Below are 17,808 nucleotides of genomic sequence, written 5' to 3'. Positions count from 1 at the left end.
ACGGTCTTAGAATACGTCTTGAGCAACTTCCCATATCATATTCACTAGGATAAAATTTGATTTAATTGCTGCTTTGGTGCTCAGTGTAAACCAGTGTTATTTAAGTATCATTAACATACTATTATGGTGTTTTAGTAATTTTATTGTTTTGTTGTAATTTTTTTGATGTCAATAGTTTGTATTACGTTTTATTAAGTGTTACTTAGTTTTAGTTATTTTAGTAGTTCAACGTGAAAAATAAACTAACATGAGAAGTGTTGCATTTGCAACTAGCTGAAATAAAAGTTTGTTATATTTTTATTTTATTTGAGTAAATATCAATCTTCATTTTTAATGGTTTTAGTTAATGATAATAATGCTGGTGTCATCTATTGTGGGTAAGAGTCTTTCTTAATGTATTTTCCAGAATTTCAACTTTTTTTGTTATAATGCTGAGCTTTCTTGCATGCTGAAACTCAGAGACGTACAATCTTCTTGTCTTCTTCAATGTTTTAACCAGTAAATGACAGAGAATGTGATAGTGATACATTTTAATCATGTGTATTTTAGATAACAAAATTAAGACCATGTTCAATGATGAGTCTTTACTATAGAGCAAAAACATAATCATTACATAACACTGTACAGCAAGTGTTTTTTGTATACTCAGTCCAAGAAATCTGTAAAATCTGAAGTATTGAAAGGCACATAAAATTCTCAAAAAAGCTTAAACATTTAAAAAGAAAAATCAAAAAAAGTATTCCCTGAATGAATAAAATAACTTAATTGTAATTAAATAATTGACAAAACAGTTATAACTGTAATCCTAAAACCAGAAGTTGAAAAACTTCCAGTTAAAAATATTCATGCAAGTAGTTCATTGTATATTATGGTCCAAAAATATTTGCTTTAATTTTTAAAACCATTTTCTGCCTAATGATTTCTTTTTAGAAAATAAAACGATTAAGATTCCAGGAGGAGACCAAAATTATTACTGTATTGTACAAATTTATTGCATGCCCATTTCTGACCTATAGTACTGAAAAGTGCTTAATTTCACTTCAAATGAACAAGTCGATGTAAAGGGAAAAAGCATGCAAACCGGAAAAATTAAGACACGTCTGTTCTGAGGTGGCACATTTATCCAGACTGTGGGCAATTAGGACAATTAGGACTGGTGTTGTCAGTGGGACTGTCCAGTGCTCTGAGGGTATGTCTGTGACTCTTAAAAGACGAGTCTGCTGATGGTATTGAAACCCCCTCCCCCACCCCCACCCGAGGGTCCACAGCTGCCAGGGGGTTCGTTGTCATCAGACCCATTGGGTCGGAATGAACAAGAAGCAGAGGTTGCTTGGAGAGCCCGAGCTCTGGCATTCAGCTCCTGTTCCTGGAGGGAAAGGAACGAAGGGTTCAATCCATGCTCCAGGTTAAACTCGAATTAATGTCAAATAAGAGTGTCCAAGATTAAGGAATGATAATGATTTTGAAAAATATTTTATACTATTTAAAATGAATGACTCTAAAAATGTCATGTGGAATAACCATCAAGTAATAACATTTTCCTTTCACCAATACATTAGAGTCTATCTTAATCTCATCACATTAAAAAAAAGCCTAAATATACTTCAATATAAAAAGTATTTAATGACATTTATTAATTAACCTTTCAAAATTAAATCATTGGAATTATCTGATATTTTAAGTGATTCTATGTTCTTTTTCTCCATGTTTCTGTTAGTTTTTTTTTTCTTTTAAATAAATTGATAGAACCAGACAAAACAAATGAGCATTATGCCACTAAGTTTTTAGAAAATAAAGAAAAATGCACTACAGTTCAAAAGGTTGGGGTCAGTAAGATTTTTTTTTACATAAATTAATGTAATTGAATTGATCAAAATGACAGTACAGACTTTGATTCTGTTACAAAAATTATATTTCAAGTAAATGCTGTTCTTTTAAACTTTCTATGCATCAAAGAAAATGTTATATTAAGCAGAAAGATTAAACAGCACAACCGTTTTCAACTGTGATAACACATTTGTCTTGAGCAGCTAATCAGCATATTAGAATGATTTCTGAAAGACCATGTGACACTGAAGACTGGACTAATGACTGCTGAAAATTCAGCTTTGCAAACATTGCAAATTTTATTATAAAACAGCTTTTTTATTAATTGTAATAATTTTTTTCCTATATTAGTATTTTACTGTATTTTTGTTCAGATAAATGCAGCCTTGGTGAACATAAGAGACTTTACATTACTGACCCCAAACTTATGAATGGTAGTGTATATATACGCGAGTCAAATGAGGCCTGTTTTATGCTTTTCCAAAAGCACCATTGATAATGTACAATATTCTCACCTGTAGGAAGAGTTTGTTGTCTTTGGTAATGGCATCCATCAGCTCTTTCTGCAGGGGTGGCTCTCCACTCAGTTTTGAGCCATTTACGACTGGCCCTGAATTGCTTGGTTGTCCACTGACCTCTTGTTTCCTATAGATCAGGACATAGGCTGTGTCCTTAGGGAAGCGACAGGTGACGTTCTGCAACGATTGAAAGTTTGTAAAAGTCACTCGGCTGTCATTAAACAAGAACCAGTCCGTTGACTTCTGGTCAGTGCACCCCATGTTCTCCTGTGTGGCTGTCGAGCTCTCTGATAGGCTGGAGTTTTCCACGGTCTTAGGACATGGGAGAGCAACATAACCATCAGTGCTACTCACATTTCTTCCATACGAGTAGTAGTGACCACTCTCAGAGGACATTCCAGAATGCATTACAACAGAACTCAAAACATACGGCACTGACAGCATTTCCGCATCATTTTTCTTGCTTTTTGTTCTGCTTTCCGTCATCCCCTCCTCTTTCTGAGAAGGCTTGAGCTTTTTAGCTAGATTCTCGCCACTCTCAGGGGAGTCAGATGAAGAAGCAACTGCAGTTGAGGAAGGTGATGAAGCAGGGCTACTGTGTTGGCGTAGAGGCAGGCACATGTGCAGCGGAATGCCCACGTTGTCCAGGATCTTGCGACGCACGTGCCAGGTGGCATCGTACGAGAAGCGCAGCAGAGTCAGAATGAGGTACTCGGGTGCCGTCACCACCCGCATGACCTTCTCGGCCCTCTGTAGAGAGGCGCAGCGTTCACAGAAGTAGCAGTTGTCATTCTCCAGGATTTCCGGAGCCAGGAAATAGTCCACTAAATCGGTCACAGACAGCGTGGGCTCCACCACGGGCATCTCCATCTTGGTTCCTGAACCTTCTTTTACTGAGCCTTCTGAGGATTCACTGCCTCCATTTACCGACCCTTGGCAGGGTCCCACAGCAGAGGAGCTTTTGTGCTCTTCAGTGGGACCATGTGCATGTGACATCGAGGGGCAGAAGGCAAGAGAGAGGTCTGTAAAAGGCTCCTCTTTTTCTGACAGGCTGTGGCACTGCATGCAACAGATGGCTGTAGAGAGTCTACCACCAAACATACGCTCCACTAGAGTGCGACCATCTCCCTCGGCTACAACGGGATCTGGGTGTGATGGCACATCAGCGACTGGTTGACTTACAGCACTGTGGAGAGTTTCAGCAGAAGTGGTTGCTGGTTCAGGTTTTGGGCTGGTCAGCTGAAGGGCTGAGAGAGTCTTCTCTTCCTCATGCAACCTTAATATCACACAGGAAGACGGAACACAACTTTATGGGACTATGAAATACATTAACTCCCCCTGCTGTTGTAAATTATTGTCATTATTAAATTGTTTTTTGGGTTGTCAATCCATTGAAATACACATTCATGATTAATCTCATATTTATGTGTAGTTAACAGATTAAACCATATGTATATGATAACATACACAATATTACAAAACAATAGGCCTATGCATACATTTTATTCCAATGATATATAGTCCTATTCGGAGAGCAGTGTTTCTCATGGGGATGTCTGTAAAAAATAAATCAGCATGGCTTCTCAGAAATAAAACCCTCGAATGACGATTTGTGGTGGGAAAGCAAGTTCTGTGATCCTAACAACTGGAAATGTGATTCTCAGTAACATGTAAACAAAATGTCTGTTATTGCTTGGACAACTAAGAAATTAACATTTATTTGACCAAGCTACTTAATCGACTAAGATTATATTATTAACATTTTATAGCATACTTGTTGCAGCCATATTAACTGGCACTTTTCAGAAGTTTACATTATTTTGTTCACTTTTTTTCAGTAAGAAGTGTCTTTATTTAAAGGGCCCCTATTATGGATTTTTGAAAATGACCTTTCATGTAGTGTGTAAGATAACTCTAAGTGAATGAAAACATCCTGCAAAGTTTTAAATCTGAAAGTGCACCGTATATAAAGTTGTTTTTGTAAGAGTCGACTCTGAGTCAATTAAATGAATCATTTTTCAAACGAGTCATAAGCCGTTTCGTTGTGACGTCAAGACGAAACATTAGTATATTGCCCGCCCATGTATTGCAACTTGAACCTCAAACACTGCAGCTGATTCCTGTGGATACTGGATAGCATCATGTCGAGAAGACGCTGTGCTCTATAATCTGAAGGTAAAGCCAGTTTATTTTCACTGCCCAAGGACGAGCATGTGAAGAATCAGTGGTTAAAATTAATCTTTACCATGATATCACAGCAGTATAATCCTAAACTTTTGCTCTTTTTAAGATGGTGTTCAAAAAACAGTTTTGAGTTTGATATTGTGTAGGTCTCCTGCTAACTAGCTAACTCACATTATTACTGTCTTACTGAAATACTTCTGTTGATCAGCTGTGGGACACTATTACCTAAAACTGTGTCTATTAATGCAGATTGTCTGTCGTTCTCACTAAGTTACTTTGAGGAAATATTTCTTTTACCAACGTTTATGTTACATCAGATCATTCACTCTATAGCTCGGCTAATGTACATTGCATACATGCACTGCAATTGATACAGTTTCCACATGTTTACCGCAATATATTAGAAAAATACTCGGTAAATACATTAGTACAAGTAAAATAATCGGTTTGTTGATAGACATGCACTTGTTAATGCTGATGGTGAGGAATTCCAGTTGCAACATCTTACAATGTACCTCAAACTGAGTACCGGTAGTGTATCACTGAGAAACGTCCTGCTTGAGTCGTCCTTGCGATGGTTTGGGTTGTTGAATAAAGAGCTCTTTCAGTGTTTCCTCATCGGACTTGCGCCCGCATTAATATGGTCAAATCGACGTTATTGTTCGTTACTGTGTTTAGTTACAGTGTAGGAAGCCTTAGGACAAGCAGAGCTGACGTTGTTATGGCAATGGGCGTTTTTGATTTCGACAAGCTGACACGGTAGGCCAATCACAACAGACTGAGCTGTCTGGCCAATCACAACAGACTGAGCTGTCTGGCCAATCAAAACAGAGTAGCTCGCGGAAAGGCTGGATTTAGCGAGATTGATTCATTTGACGACTGACGAGTCGTTTGGGAATCATTGAAAATGTGATGATGTGCAAATGTATATTATGAGGAAATTAAACAGTTTTTAAACAGACATTAAACAGACTCCACAACAACAATAGCTTGAAAATAGCATAATAGGGGCCCTTTAAAATGCATGCACAGTACAGTGCTTGGCAGTGGTCAAAAAAGACTTTCTGGTACACTGTAAATTCAGATGCATGAATTTTCCACATCAGTCGCATGTGGATTTTTATGCAGGTGGTGGCAGGAATTCTGAATGTCAATAAATTCACAGATTTTACCCCATTGAAACAATTACTGTCATGTGTTTGTGTCTATTAAAGCCCAATTTATACTTGCGTCGAACTCACGCTGTAGATACGTCGTAGGCTGTGTGTAGCACGCGTACCCTTCGGCGTACCCTGAAGTGCACCTCTCCAAAAATGTAACAACGCGTCAATTCTACACGGACGAAAGCGCTGTCGTTGGTCTGCTAGAACCCCTCCCTCGAGTTTCACATGCTCCCTCTGCATGTGTAATTGCAACGACGCAGAAGTATAAATGAAAACCAACGCGTAGCCTACAGCGTAGAGGCTCCGGCGTAGGTCCAACGCAGAAGTATAAATCAGCCTTTAAGTGTATGCGTACATGTACTGAACACTCATTCCTGCAGGGGCTCTTGCAAAAGTTCAGCTTGTTTTGGTCATTCTTTAGGAATCATATGACAAAATAAAGCAGTATTAATGACAAATTGAATGAATGTGTTAAACAACCCTTTCTTTGTTTTGAGAAACAAAGTTTCAAAATCTGCTCAGTCCTGCGTTAAGCATTGGCATTGACAGCCAAACTGTATGCCTAGAGTAATATAACATTTGGAGTAATAGCTATATATTTCTTTTAGTTATGGAAAAGGATTCTGTTGCCATTTTCTGAGTTTACCTGTCCAAAAGAAAGCGCAAATACTCGGAGCAGTCTTGCTGAGATCCGCCTGTAAACCATGGTGGCCGAGAAACCTCCAAAAAACTCCTTGGCGAATATGCTGCTCTCTGGTGGGCATATAAAATGATACATAATCACTAACAGGTATTCTTAATACTCTCTCATTTAAGAAACAGAAAGCACACACACACACACACACACACCCAGCAGTGCTGAGTGCTGCAACGTTCTGGAACAGACAGACAGAAAACAAACCTGTGTGTGAGCCAAGAAGGCAAATAGAAGCTGGAGCTTTTTCATGAGGCTGTTGCTGCCATTCAAATGCAGAGACATAACATGTCGCCTGAAACTTTAAAGGACAGACTATAAGAGCTGAGAAATATCTTGCATTTGAAAAAAAAGTACTATAAATATATATATATTTTTTAAGTACTATAAATATTTAAATGCTTGAGGATTATTTTATTACGCATTACACATTGCTTGTGTTAACAAGCAATCAATAAAAACATGCAATTACATGTACTGGTAATTGCAGAGAGAATATCAATTACAGTTGGATTAATTACAATAGAAAGGTTGATACAGAGATCAGATAATATGTAATATATTTTGAACTTACTCTGTAGCCATAAATAAAATTTGGATGATGCTATTCATGTAGCATGTGTTGCCCAGATTTACAAGTCCTGTCTTCCCCGTTTCTGATTTGCCGGTGATCTTGAGCAGGCCTGAGGCAAATGAATTTGACTGAGAGGTCCAGGCACTTTGGTTCAGAACAAATTTGATCTTCTCCTCACTAGGTTTTGGCAGCTCCTACAGCAGAACCAGAGGTAGACATAGAATAGATGAAGTATAAAGTACTGCTCAAAAGTTTGCATTCAGTAAGATTTTTTAAGAAATTAATACATTTATTCAGAAAGGAAGCATTCAATTGATCAAAAGTAACAGTAAAGACATTATTAATGTTAAAAAAGATTTCTATTTTTAAATAAGTGCTGTTGTTTCAAGCTTTCTATCCTAAAAAAATATGTGTATCTCGGTTTCAACAAAAACAGCACAACCGTTTTAAAACAATAATAATACAAATAAATGTTTCTTGAGCATCAAATCAGCATATTAGAATGATTTCTGAAGGATCATGTTTCAGAGTAATGATGCTGAAAATTCAGCTTTGCCATTACAGGAATAAATTACATTTTAAAATATATTAAAACAGAAAACAGTTATTTAAAATTGTAGTAATATTTCACAATATATGTATTTATTGAATTTTTCATCAAACAAATGCAGCCTTGGTGAGCATTAGATAAAACAGATTTTCAAAAACAAAAAAACCTTATCGAACCAAACAGTATTAAATTAGATATTACACACAAGCACAAAATGTTAAATCATTTCAGCAGTGATACGTGTAACATGTCCTTTGTTTTACAAACTTAAGATAGTTCATGAGAGATTAAACCCATCTTTATCTTACTTTAATGGATTCAAGAATGCTGTCATAGAGGTCTGGAAAGCCAGAATATTGGTACATCATGCAGTGGACGAGTTCTGCAAACTGCAGCAGGAAGGTTTTACTGTTGGGAAGGCCATCACTCTTCAAAGACTTCACAAGCGGGACTATATGAGGGACCACCTGGTATAAATGACAGGGGTAATATAATTCATATCACATTGAAATGATAATAAAATGCTAAAAATATACTAAAACAACAGCTCTTTAAAAGCACAACAAACATTTAGAATGCTCTAACTCATTTGATACAACATTTATGGAAGTAAAATAATCCCAAATGTTTTTGAAACAAAAAGCCTGTTGAATTGTACTACTTGAAAAAAATATGCATTGCATTAACCCTGCTTGTATTTTAATGCATTGTATTTTTAGGGCTTGCATTTTTATAGGCTGAAATTTAGCATGGTTGAATATTTAAGCTGTGAATATTTCAAATCAAATCATTTCAAACACATTTTCATTAGTAAAATTTCAATAATCCATATTCACCTTTCATATTTCATATCCCAAATATTCAAACTGATTAAAAATACAACCTATAATATTCAACAGGCGGTTTTCGGTCCATTTTATTTCGCTTTGCAAATTCGCTTCCACAAATTCAGTGGTTCAAATTCGACAGTAAATTCAACATTGACATCCAGGAGCTGCAGGAAAAGTAGTAGATTACCGAGCATAATCTCCATCTGCTGTTAGTCGACCTCACCAGCAGGGGGTGCAAGCGCGTGTTGTTGACGAAGACCAGAGCAACAGTTAGTGCAAGCCATTCATTCATTAAAACTTATTTACAAAAATGTAAGTGTATTTGTGATTATTATGACGTCTGTTTTATGTGAAATTCAGTGTGTTCACGATTACTTTTCCTGTGTAGCCTACATGCATCTTTCTCTACCATGAACGATAATGTTATTCCCCCGATGCGGATGTACAGATCCAGTGTTACATTTGACATATTTCTCTTGGTTGTTTAGTTGCCTTAACCTTATATTGCAGCGATGTGCTGCATGCAGTACTAGGGTTTGGTTTCCCTCAATATGTCAGGATTCCCCTGCTGGACATATAAAACGCTTAACGTAACTTAATGGACATAAAAGACCAAACTCGCAGGCTAGCAGATGGACTCAGAATATGAATTTAACGCGCAAAGTTTAATGCTGAGCGTTTCCCAGTGATATACTGGCATAAATTTGGTTTGACATTGGACATTCGCACATTTAGGGACCGTCTCTAAAGTTACATACGAAATTGGTATACACGTTTCTAACTTAAATACCATTTGAAAAGAACGACTTACAGTCATAAAACCAACTGTAAAGTGTTCATGTAGGTGTCAGGCTCAGGCATAATGCGCAATTTATTCAAATAGATTGAAGTTTGCTATTGAAGTTAGAAACGTTTAGGCCTATAGGACTTGTTACTTTAGAGACGGTCCCTAAATGTGCGAATGTCAACCCAATTTTACATTTAGTCTTTTAGCTGGCACTTTTATCCAAAGCGACTAGTTAAACTAACAATATAGAACAACAATATGAAAGTGCTACTTCCCAGTTTAATCTGATGCAGTACATGTACAATACATACTTTCCAAATAAGGTGCGAGTTTGGTCTTTTATATCACTGTAGTCCATTAAGCTACGTTAAGCGCTTTGTCCTGACGGAATTCGGGGAATCTTTGAGTATGATGATGTATTGAGGGAAACAGATTATAATCCCGTTCACTGTAGAAAAGGCTGATAACATAAGGCTACACAGGGAAAGTTACAATGAATGAAACATAAAAACAGCTTTTGTGCCTTTATCATCTTTTCCGCATATATACTGACCCAGATAATCGTCACAAAAAACATAATGCATGCTGAGTTTTTATGAATGAATGGCTTGCGCTAACTGTTGCTCTGGTCTTCGTCAACAACACGCGCTTGCACCCCCTGCTGGTGAGGTCGACTAACAGCAGATGGAGATTATGCTCGGTAATCTACTGCTTTTCCTGCAGCTCCTGGATGTCAACGTTGAATTTACTGTCGAATTTGAACCACTGAATTTGTGGAAGCGAATTTGCAAAGCGAAATAAAATGGACCGAAAACCGCCTGTTGAATATTATAGGTTGTATTTTTAATCAGTTTGAATATTTGGGATATGAAATATGAAAGGTGAATATGGATTATTGAAATTTTACTAATGAAAATGTGTTTGAAATGATTTGATTTGAAATATTCACAGCTTAAATATTCAACCATGCTAAATTTCAGCCTATAAAAATACAAGCCCTAAAAATACAATGCATTAAAATACAAGCAGGGTTAATGCAATGCATATTTTTTTCAAGTAGTACAATTCAACAGGCTTTTTGTTTCAAAAACATTTGGGATTATTTTACTTCCATAAACATTAACATAAAATAAAACAAATAAAATAAGAGAATAAGTTATTATATAATACATAATATAATAACCATGTTCTTGAAAAATAAAAGTAATCTATGAAGCTTTAATTAGGTTTTGAGCCCTTATAAATGGGAAAATCTCAGTTTTTAACACATAGGGTTTTTAAAGCTAGAATTTGAGGTGGAAAAGGTGAAGCAATGTTTTGGTGAGTTCTAGTTTATGGTGGCCTTACTAAGTGGAAGGCTTCAGGAGAGTGCTGGAAACTAAGCAGCATGTGTGAAAGAACCACCAGCGCTCCCTGTCTCACAATGGGATACCAGAGACGATTAAAGACCTGCAAACAAACAAACACACATTCATACACATAAACACAAAGAAAAGTCTCTCCAAGCAGATCTCACTAACCGATTCTTAGGTATCAAAGAATGGTTAATGGTAAATGTCCTGAAACAATTGAATTCAATTCGAATTTAATTCATCTCCTGATACCTTATTAAAATGATGTTTCATATTCTTTACTTTTGGCAGGTACTCTAATGCTGGTGTTGTTCTTTAAAAATGTGACTTTAAAAGCTATTTTATGAGTAAATACACAAACCTGTTCGATTTTGAACAGTGTGACATCTATGAGAATGGTGAACTTTTGAACAGCAGCGAGTCCCTTTAATAAAGCAATGACCCAAGTGTCCACATGATTGGCTAGAGGCCAGGACAACCAGTCAATCATCCTAAAAAATAGATGGAGAGAAAAAAGAGGGTAAGGACAGGCAACATAAAAACCTTACATAACTGTAACAGCACCACAGGAAAGAAACTGGCAACATTGATTCAACCCTGGAAAAACAACAACAACAACAACAAAACCACTAGTCATTTAAAATCAGTTAAGGCATTATGGACACTCCACTCTTTCCAAATGACTTGCATAAATGCAAATTACCACATACTTTAAGAGCAAAAGTAGTAGAGAAAACAACATGATGGCAGCTGGATCAAGGGCTTTGAAACAGACACAAAAGCACTATTCACAAGCTTTACACAGCACACACACAGAGTCTGACCTGCAGAGGGCTTGTGTCATACTGGCATCTTTAACATTCTGGTCAGTGGTGAGGCTTTTGATGAGGACTGTGATCATTTGCAGAGGAATGTGCTGGACCAGGCTTGCTAGAGCAATGGAAGGTTCAAATGAAGGATCTGAAATGATAACAAACACATTGTACAGTGATTATGAGGAAGCATTGTATATGATTTCATATTTTGATGTATATACCACTTTTAGGATTTTTTAAGGGTCACGTCATACTTTATTTTTTTTTTTCACTAAGGTAGGTCCACTTAGGTTTCTAAAAAACATTTACACCAAAAAGGCCATTTTGCAGTTATGGAAAGCTACCTCTGACTAGATTTGAATGGCCTAATTTTGCTTCTGTTTATTTTTATTTTTTTTAAACACCCCTTTCCGTCATTGTCTCGAAATGCATGCCCACAAACTATAACATATTTCAGTAAGAAACCCCTGTAAGAATAGTAAATGAGTACTTGCAAATTCCGACTTAAATATACTCTATATTGAAAAGTGATCAACTTTTGCTAAGACCAAAACTTTTGCTAAGACCAAAAAATGCTTAGTGTGCTTCAGATTTACCAGTGTTGTGAAAGGTCAATATTCTGTACTGTAGTCTGATGTGCCACAGAGCCATCTCTTCGTTCTTATTATTATATTTAGACTCACATTTCTTGATTAAGAAGATTACCTATTGGATTGACTGATATCATCTTTACTAACATCTAGTAACCCCTGGGATTTAATATTTCGACAATTTACCAAGACATTCACATGTTCATGGTTCTCTGATGTTGATTAATGGTCACATGACATGCAGGTAAACACAATATTTAATCTTTTATTGTAAGTGCATTTTTATATTAATTGTATATTATATTTTAATTGGACATTTTTTTTAAAAAAAAACTCTGGTTTAGAAAAGCCTGAAGAATTAAATGAAGAAAAACAATGCACATTTTAACTTGACATCTTATAATATCCTATCCTTACAAAAATTATTTCACCCAAAAATTCAAATGAAAAATTGTGTCATCATTTACTCACCTGCATGTCTTTTACAACTATTTTCATGGTGCTTTCGCATAGTCTACTCTTTAAAGCTCCATATCCATTCATTCTAATTACATGTAAAAGAGCAATAATTTTTTTCTCCTTTTATTTTCCACCAAAAGAAAAAAAATACATATAAGGTTGGAACGACATGAGGGTGAGTAAATAAATACTAACCGAATTTTCATTTTTGGATGAACTATTCCCTTAACCTAATATATCATCATGAGAGGAATCAGAGCTTATTAACCTGTGGATGAGATGATGGCAAACACCTCCTGCAGAGACGGTAGCAGCGTGGCCGGCTCAGCCTTCCAGATGCCCTGCAGCAAAGCACTCACCCTGGTCACTTGGGTCACATACTCCCGCAACTCCCGCTCTTCAGTGGCAGGACAGTTGAAGTACGCAAAGGTGCGCACAAGCTGCTGACAGAAAAGAACTCCTGCCTTCTCTCGTGGGACACACTGAGGGAAGTCCGTCAGTATGGTGGCCAGTTTGGCACAGGTTGCTGGTTCTGGCCGTTCACAGATGATGCGTAGGACCTCCGTCTGTAGCAGCGGTGCCAACTCTAACACAGCCGGGCAGCTGATGAGCAGTCGGAGAGAACCGTGAATGAAGTCCAAGATGGCAGGGTCTCTGCTGTCCAAAGAGCTGTAGCCCTGCTGAAGGAGACCAAGCACGTATTCCTTGCTGAAGAAGTGGGCAAACTCATCGCGATGGTAGCGTGCGTATGCTTCTTGCACTTGGAGGCCAACCTGTCGCTGAAAAGCATCCTCACCCAAGAGAATAAAGCGGGTGGTGAGATGGTACAAGGCCTGGCACTGCTCCTCTGTCACCTCCTTTTCTGCAGCTTCTATCACTTTTTTCACAATAGCCCGTTTGACAGACAGAGGATGGGAGGAGCTCACCAGCGCCTCCAAAATCTTATCCATGGTTGGACTGTATTGAACCACAGGAAAGGTAAGCCAAAAGAGGTGTAACTGTAGATGAGAGAATGCTATTAATTTCAGTGCAATTCCTGATTTTCTCAAATTATTAGTCATGTCTGGCTCTAAAGATCCTTTATGATGCTTTCCTAGTTGACAACTCTAATCTATTAATTGACCGAATCTTTTCATGTGTAGTAGCTTTTAAAACAATAAAATAGAACTCAGATAGCTTTGCCTGCCTGTATAAGATTTTGAAATAATAAATTCAGTGACATTAGATGAGAAGAATTTGGGCTTGTTCGACAAAAATGTTTTCTGCCCAAATGGTTACCCAGTAAACTATAAACTTGAAAATAAAATAAAGTTGAATGACAGTATTCACCCAATTGCTCCTTTAGTCACCACTTTGACAAAACTACCCACTAACTAATTTTGTTAAAGGGAATTTATCCCCAAACCTCTGTTTTAAAAAAAAAGTATTTTGACACTTTTCATAATGTTTATAATTATTTTATTACTATTCCTTGCTATATGTTACAATTAAAAATTTAAGGTTTTAAATTTTTTTTTTTTTTTCAAGAAAGATATGATTCTTTAAAGAACTAAAGCAAAAATGTAATTGCTTGTAATACTCTAGTAAGGTTGTAATATCTGTAATATATTGTATTGTAACCATCTTAGAAAATTGTCTTTATACTTATAAATGTTGTATTTTTTAGAAGCAAAAAAAAAAAAAACCTGACATGAATATTCATATTAGGATGTTTAAATTAAAGTAGTAGCCTATGTCTATAGCACGCCTAAAAACGCCAAATCCGCTTATATGATGGGACATTCCAACTGCTAATAATATTTTATTTTTCTCAGTTCATTTTTGTAGAAAGACATTGTTTACACAGCTATTACAAATGTGTATTTATTGTGTTATTCGGCAAAACAGAATATTCTAGAAATAAACAGCAACGTATGGCCTGTCATTCGACAAACAACATCATAAGGGTTTTCTTTGAGCTGTCATTAAGATAAAGCTAACTGCTAACTACTCTGCTAGCTAGCTTTGCTAGTACAAAGAGTAGCAATAAATTAAAACATCTAGTAGCACGACACAATAAAAAAAACGAAACCGAAATAATAGCACACACTGTTTATAGGTTAAATATTAAATTTCTTTCTATCGTCATCGACAATATCATCAGCTAAGTGGCTAACTCAGGAATCGAAACAAAGCAGATACTCTCAAATGCCAGAGCACTGACTTGGCAAAAACAAATATTACTTTCCTGTCCTTACTCAAAGGTGACAACAACCACCGACACTCACCAAATTAAGTCATTCCGAAAATGTCTTGGTGTAGAAAAATAAATAAATCACATCAGACGCTGAAATATATATATTTTTAGCGGATTAGTGTTGAGAGCTGTTTGGAAAACTGCGACCTCTTTCAATCAGCTGTTGAAACACACACACATACACGTCATCAGAACGCGCACAAATGATGTCAGGACCCCACTTGGACCCCACATGGGTCCGCTCAGAGAATGTCTGGTCGCTGCATAGTCCAAGTCCACTGTGGTGACAAATAATTTGACAAATCAGGTCCACCTCGAAACCTGTGCCCGAAATCGCCCCCCTATACCCTTAAATAGGGCACTATGAGGGACCAGCCATTTGTAGTGGTGTCCGTGGACGTTATTGAGTGCACTCATTCAATACCACAATGCACCGCAACGAGTGTACAACCGATGTACGCAACGGCTAGAGAATACTAGTGGTGGGCATATCGATCTTCGTGGAACACTGAAAACAGTTGAAGCAAATGTAGCAGTGTTTTGAAATTGCCATCACTAGATAATACCAGAGAATGTCTAATATGGGGAGAACTCCCACTCACATTAAACTTCCGGGTTCTGAACTGGTTGCAGTTCCACTCTGGGTCCACATGAGGGCGCTCACAGGACGAGTGCAGAATGAATGGAGGTCTATGGAGTTATACCCCTAAAAATCCACTTTTCTCAGGATATAATTTTTTGTCTAGTAATTTGAATGTTGTATTTGAAAGGAGATGCAAAGAAATTACACATCACTGGGTGTTAGATTTTTTAGAGTCACTTATTTGCTTTAAAAAGTATTTTTAAATGTCAATGACGTCATACACATCGTACGACCAGAGACCTGCTTTATGGCAATCCTTCAGTCACGTTGGTGCCTTCGCGCATAGACAGACGAGAAAAGCCGCGAAATAAAAAAATACTACTTATTGTTATTGTGTCACGAAATGTAGTTTTAATAGTTTATCAGTCGACAATGTAGTTGTTTAAAACTCAAATCTGTGGTTTATTTATAAAGATATAGCGCCTATTTAAAAATTTGATCTGACGTTTTTGGAGTTGTGAGATCCAGTCTTTCACCGGGCGCTCAGCGCTCATATACCCTGACTGGAACAGCCTTACCTCGTCTAGTGTTTCTGACGTTTGCCGCTGGCTCTGATGTGGTTAAACATGAGATATAATTCATCTTGTGTATATCTAATGGGCGATCTTTGGTCTCATTAATCTATCATTTGTTCCCTGGCAAATCGTTTTGGCTGAGGGCAAAGTGAAGTTTCATAACTTTATATTTTGGCTATTTTAACGTTGTATCCTGCTGTATGTTTGTCTAAATCGTTTATTTCTTGCTGTATAAGTTCTTATACCTTTTAGGCTACTTATAATGTCTATTACTGATCAATAAAACTGAAATTTAACAAAAATAGACAGGGTTGTGTCATTTTATTTTAATATAGCCTATTTATAGCCTTTTCATTTTTTATTTGCTGTATACTGTTTGTTTATTTTATTGACTAAACTATTAACTATTACTTCTCACTTTATCTTATATTTACTATTTGCATTGCACTGTAGTTGTACCATATCGTATTACCATAGATAAAGGATCCACCAGTTATCTTTGTTATTGCTAAAATCGGGTCAATAACAGAAAATGCTTTTTCCACAATAAGAAAACTATTGCAGCAACGTTCCAAAGCGGCCAATAGGGCGTCTATGTATTTATTATGTCTATGCTTTTGTGCTCTGCACTTTCTTTTCTCTCGAGGCATCGACAACACAGATGACACTGGTAAATACATGTGTGAGAGTCCGCATTGGTCCCGCTTCGGATGCCACGATGCCATCAAGCGGTGTCTCTGGTCGTAATCAGTCCTTCACTGATCAGCGTCCATTAGCAGAATGCTAGCGTGTTATTATGGGCAACAACAACTCAACCTGTAAGAAATCGAAAAGACATAAGTAGGCCTACTCGTTCATTCAACTTTCGACCTATAATAACCCATGTTGAACTTGCAAAACCTACAATCAAATCTGAGATTCCTCAACGGCAATCGGGTGAAAGAGACGTCTAGCCCCATAGACTCATTCATTTTGCACTCGGACGATCGCCCCCAGTGGAACTCTGGTGGAACTACAACCAAAATTTGGTACATTGGGACTTAATAGGGAGTGGCCAGGCTTTCCGTACACGGGCTTTGATAATACGCACTGAATAATGCACTGAGTTGAGCGCTGAATGAACTCCCGTGTCTCGCCAGGAGATGGCGCCTGAATCAAATCATCCTTTTTCCAAACCGCGCTGGTCCAGCGTAGTAGCATAGGCCTATGGCTAGCCGTTTTAACATTTAATCACTTAAACCTACTAGTCTCTATGTTCATGCTACTATTACTTATTTTTTAGATACTAGTGTCTATTCCATTAAGTACTAGTACTTATTCATTAGCTACTAGTGCTTATTCGTTACGTACTAGTGCCTTTTCTTTAGATACTAGGGCCTAGTGCTTATTCTTAAGGTACTAGTACCTTTTTAAAGATACTAGTACTTATTCATTAGATACTAGTCCTTATTTATTAGATACTAGTGCTTATTTATTAGTTACTAGTGCTTATTCAGTACTTATTCATTAGTTACTAGTACTTATTATAAGATAGTACTTATTCATTACATACTAGTACCTATTAAATAGGTACTAATACTTATTTATTAGAGTATATGGAGTGAAAACAGTCTCAAAACCTTCCACAAATGCACGCGAGAGATCCACATGCGCGGGCACCAATTCACAGATGCACACGAGAGATCCACACACGTAAATCAATGCACATATGCACGCGAGAGATCCACACACACACAACGCAATCCACAGATGCATGGGAGAGATCCACACACACACACACACAAATCAATACACAAATGCACGCGAGAGATCCACACACGCAAATTAATCCACAAAGGGGGGGGGGGGGTTGGGGGGGGGGGGGGGGGGGGGGTATATTATTTCAACCAACTAAATAATGAGACTGAATGATATACTCAATTCAAGACAATATTTATTACAAAGTAACAACAACACGAAAACCACTTTAAATTGAATGGTTCATTTGCCAAACAACATGTTTTTTCCATCTATGTAAACAGGTAGGTAAACAGATTTGGGTGAAAAAAGGCAATTCTGACATCATTTACCC

At 37.1% G+C, this 17,808-nt stretch overlaps 1 protein-coding gene across 2 annotated transcripts; it reads right to left on the bottom strand.

The window, feature by feature from the left end:
* Positions 1-513: 513 nt before the first annotated feature.
* Positions 514-14,747, bottom strand: usp38 (ubiquitin specific peptidase 38). 2 transcript variants are annotated; one of them, XM_056271726.1, is made up of 11 exons: positions 14,611-14,747; positions 12,612-13,341; positions 11,304-11,439; positions 10,841-10,970; positions 10,475-10,576; positions 7,819-7,977; positions 6,961-7,154; positions 6,594-6,687; positions 6,339-6,445; positions 2,343-3,621; positions 514-1,366 (listed from the first exon to the last, which is right to left on the bottom strand). In XM_056271726.1, exons 2-11 carry the CDS (start codon positions 13,291-13,293, stop codon positions 1,205-1,207), a joined length of 3,045 nt encoding a protein of 1,014 aa, XP_056127701.1. In that variant the 5' UTR covers positions 13,294-13,341; positions 14,611-14,747; the 3' UTR covers positions 514-1,204. The 2 variants fall into 2 exon arrangements, with proteins under 2 accessions (XP_056127701.1, XP_056127702.1); XM_056271727.1 differs by having other exon boundaries at positions 12,612-13,300.
* Positions 14,748-17,808: the final 3,061 nt, after the last annotated feature.

Source organism: Rhinichthys klamathensis, unplaced genomic scaffold (genome assembly GCF_029890125.1).
Source record: "Rhinichthys klamathensis goyatoka isolate OS25496 unplaced genomic scaffold, OSU_Roscu_1.1 h1tg000325l_1, whole genome shotgun sequence".
NCBI classification, from domain to species: domain Eukaryota; kingdom Metazoa; phylum Chordata; class Actinopteri; order Cypriniformes; family Leuciscidae; genus Rhinichthys; species Rhinichthys klamathensis.
This window is presented reverse-complemented; position numbering and strand designations above follow the sequence as displayed.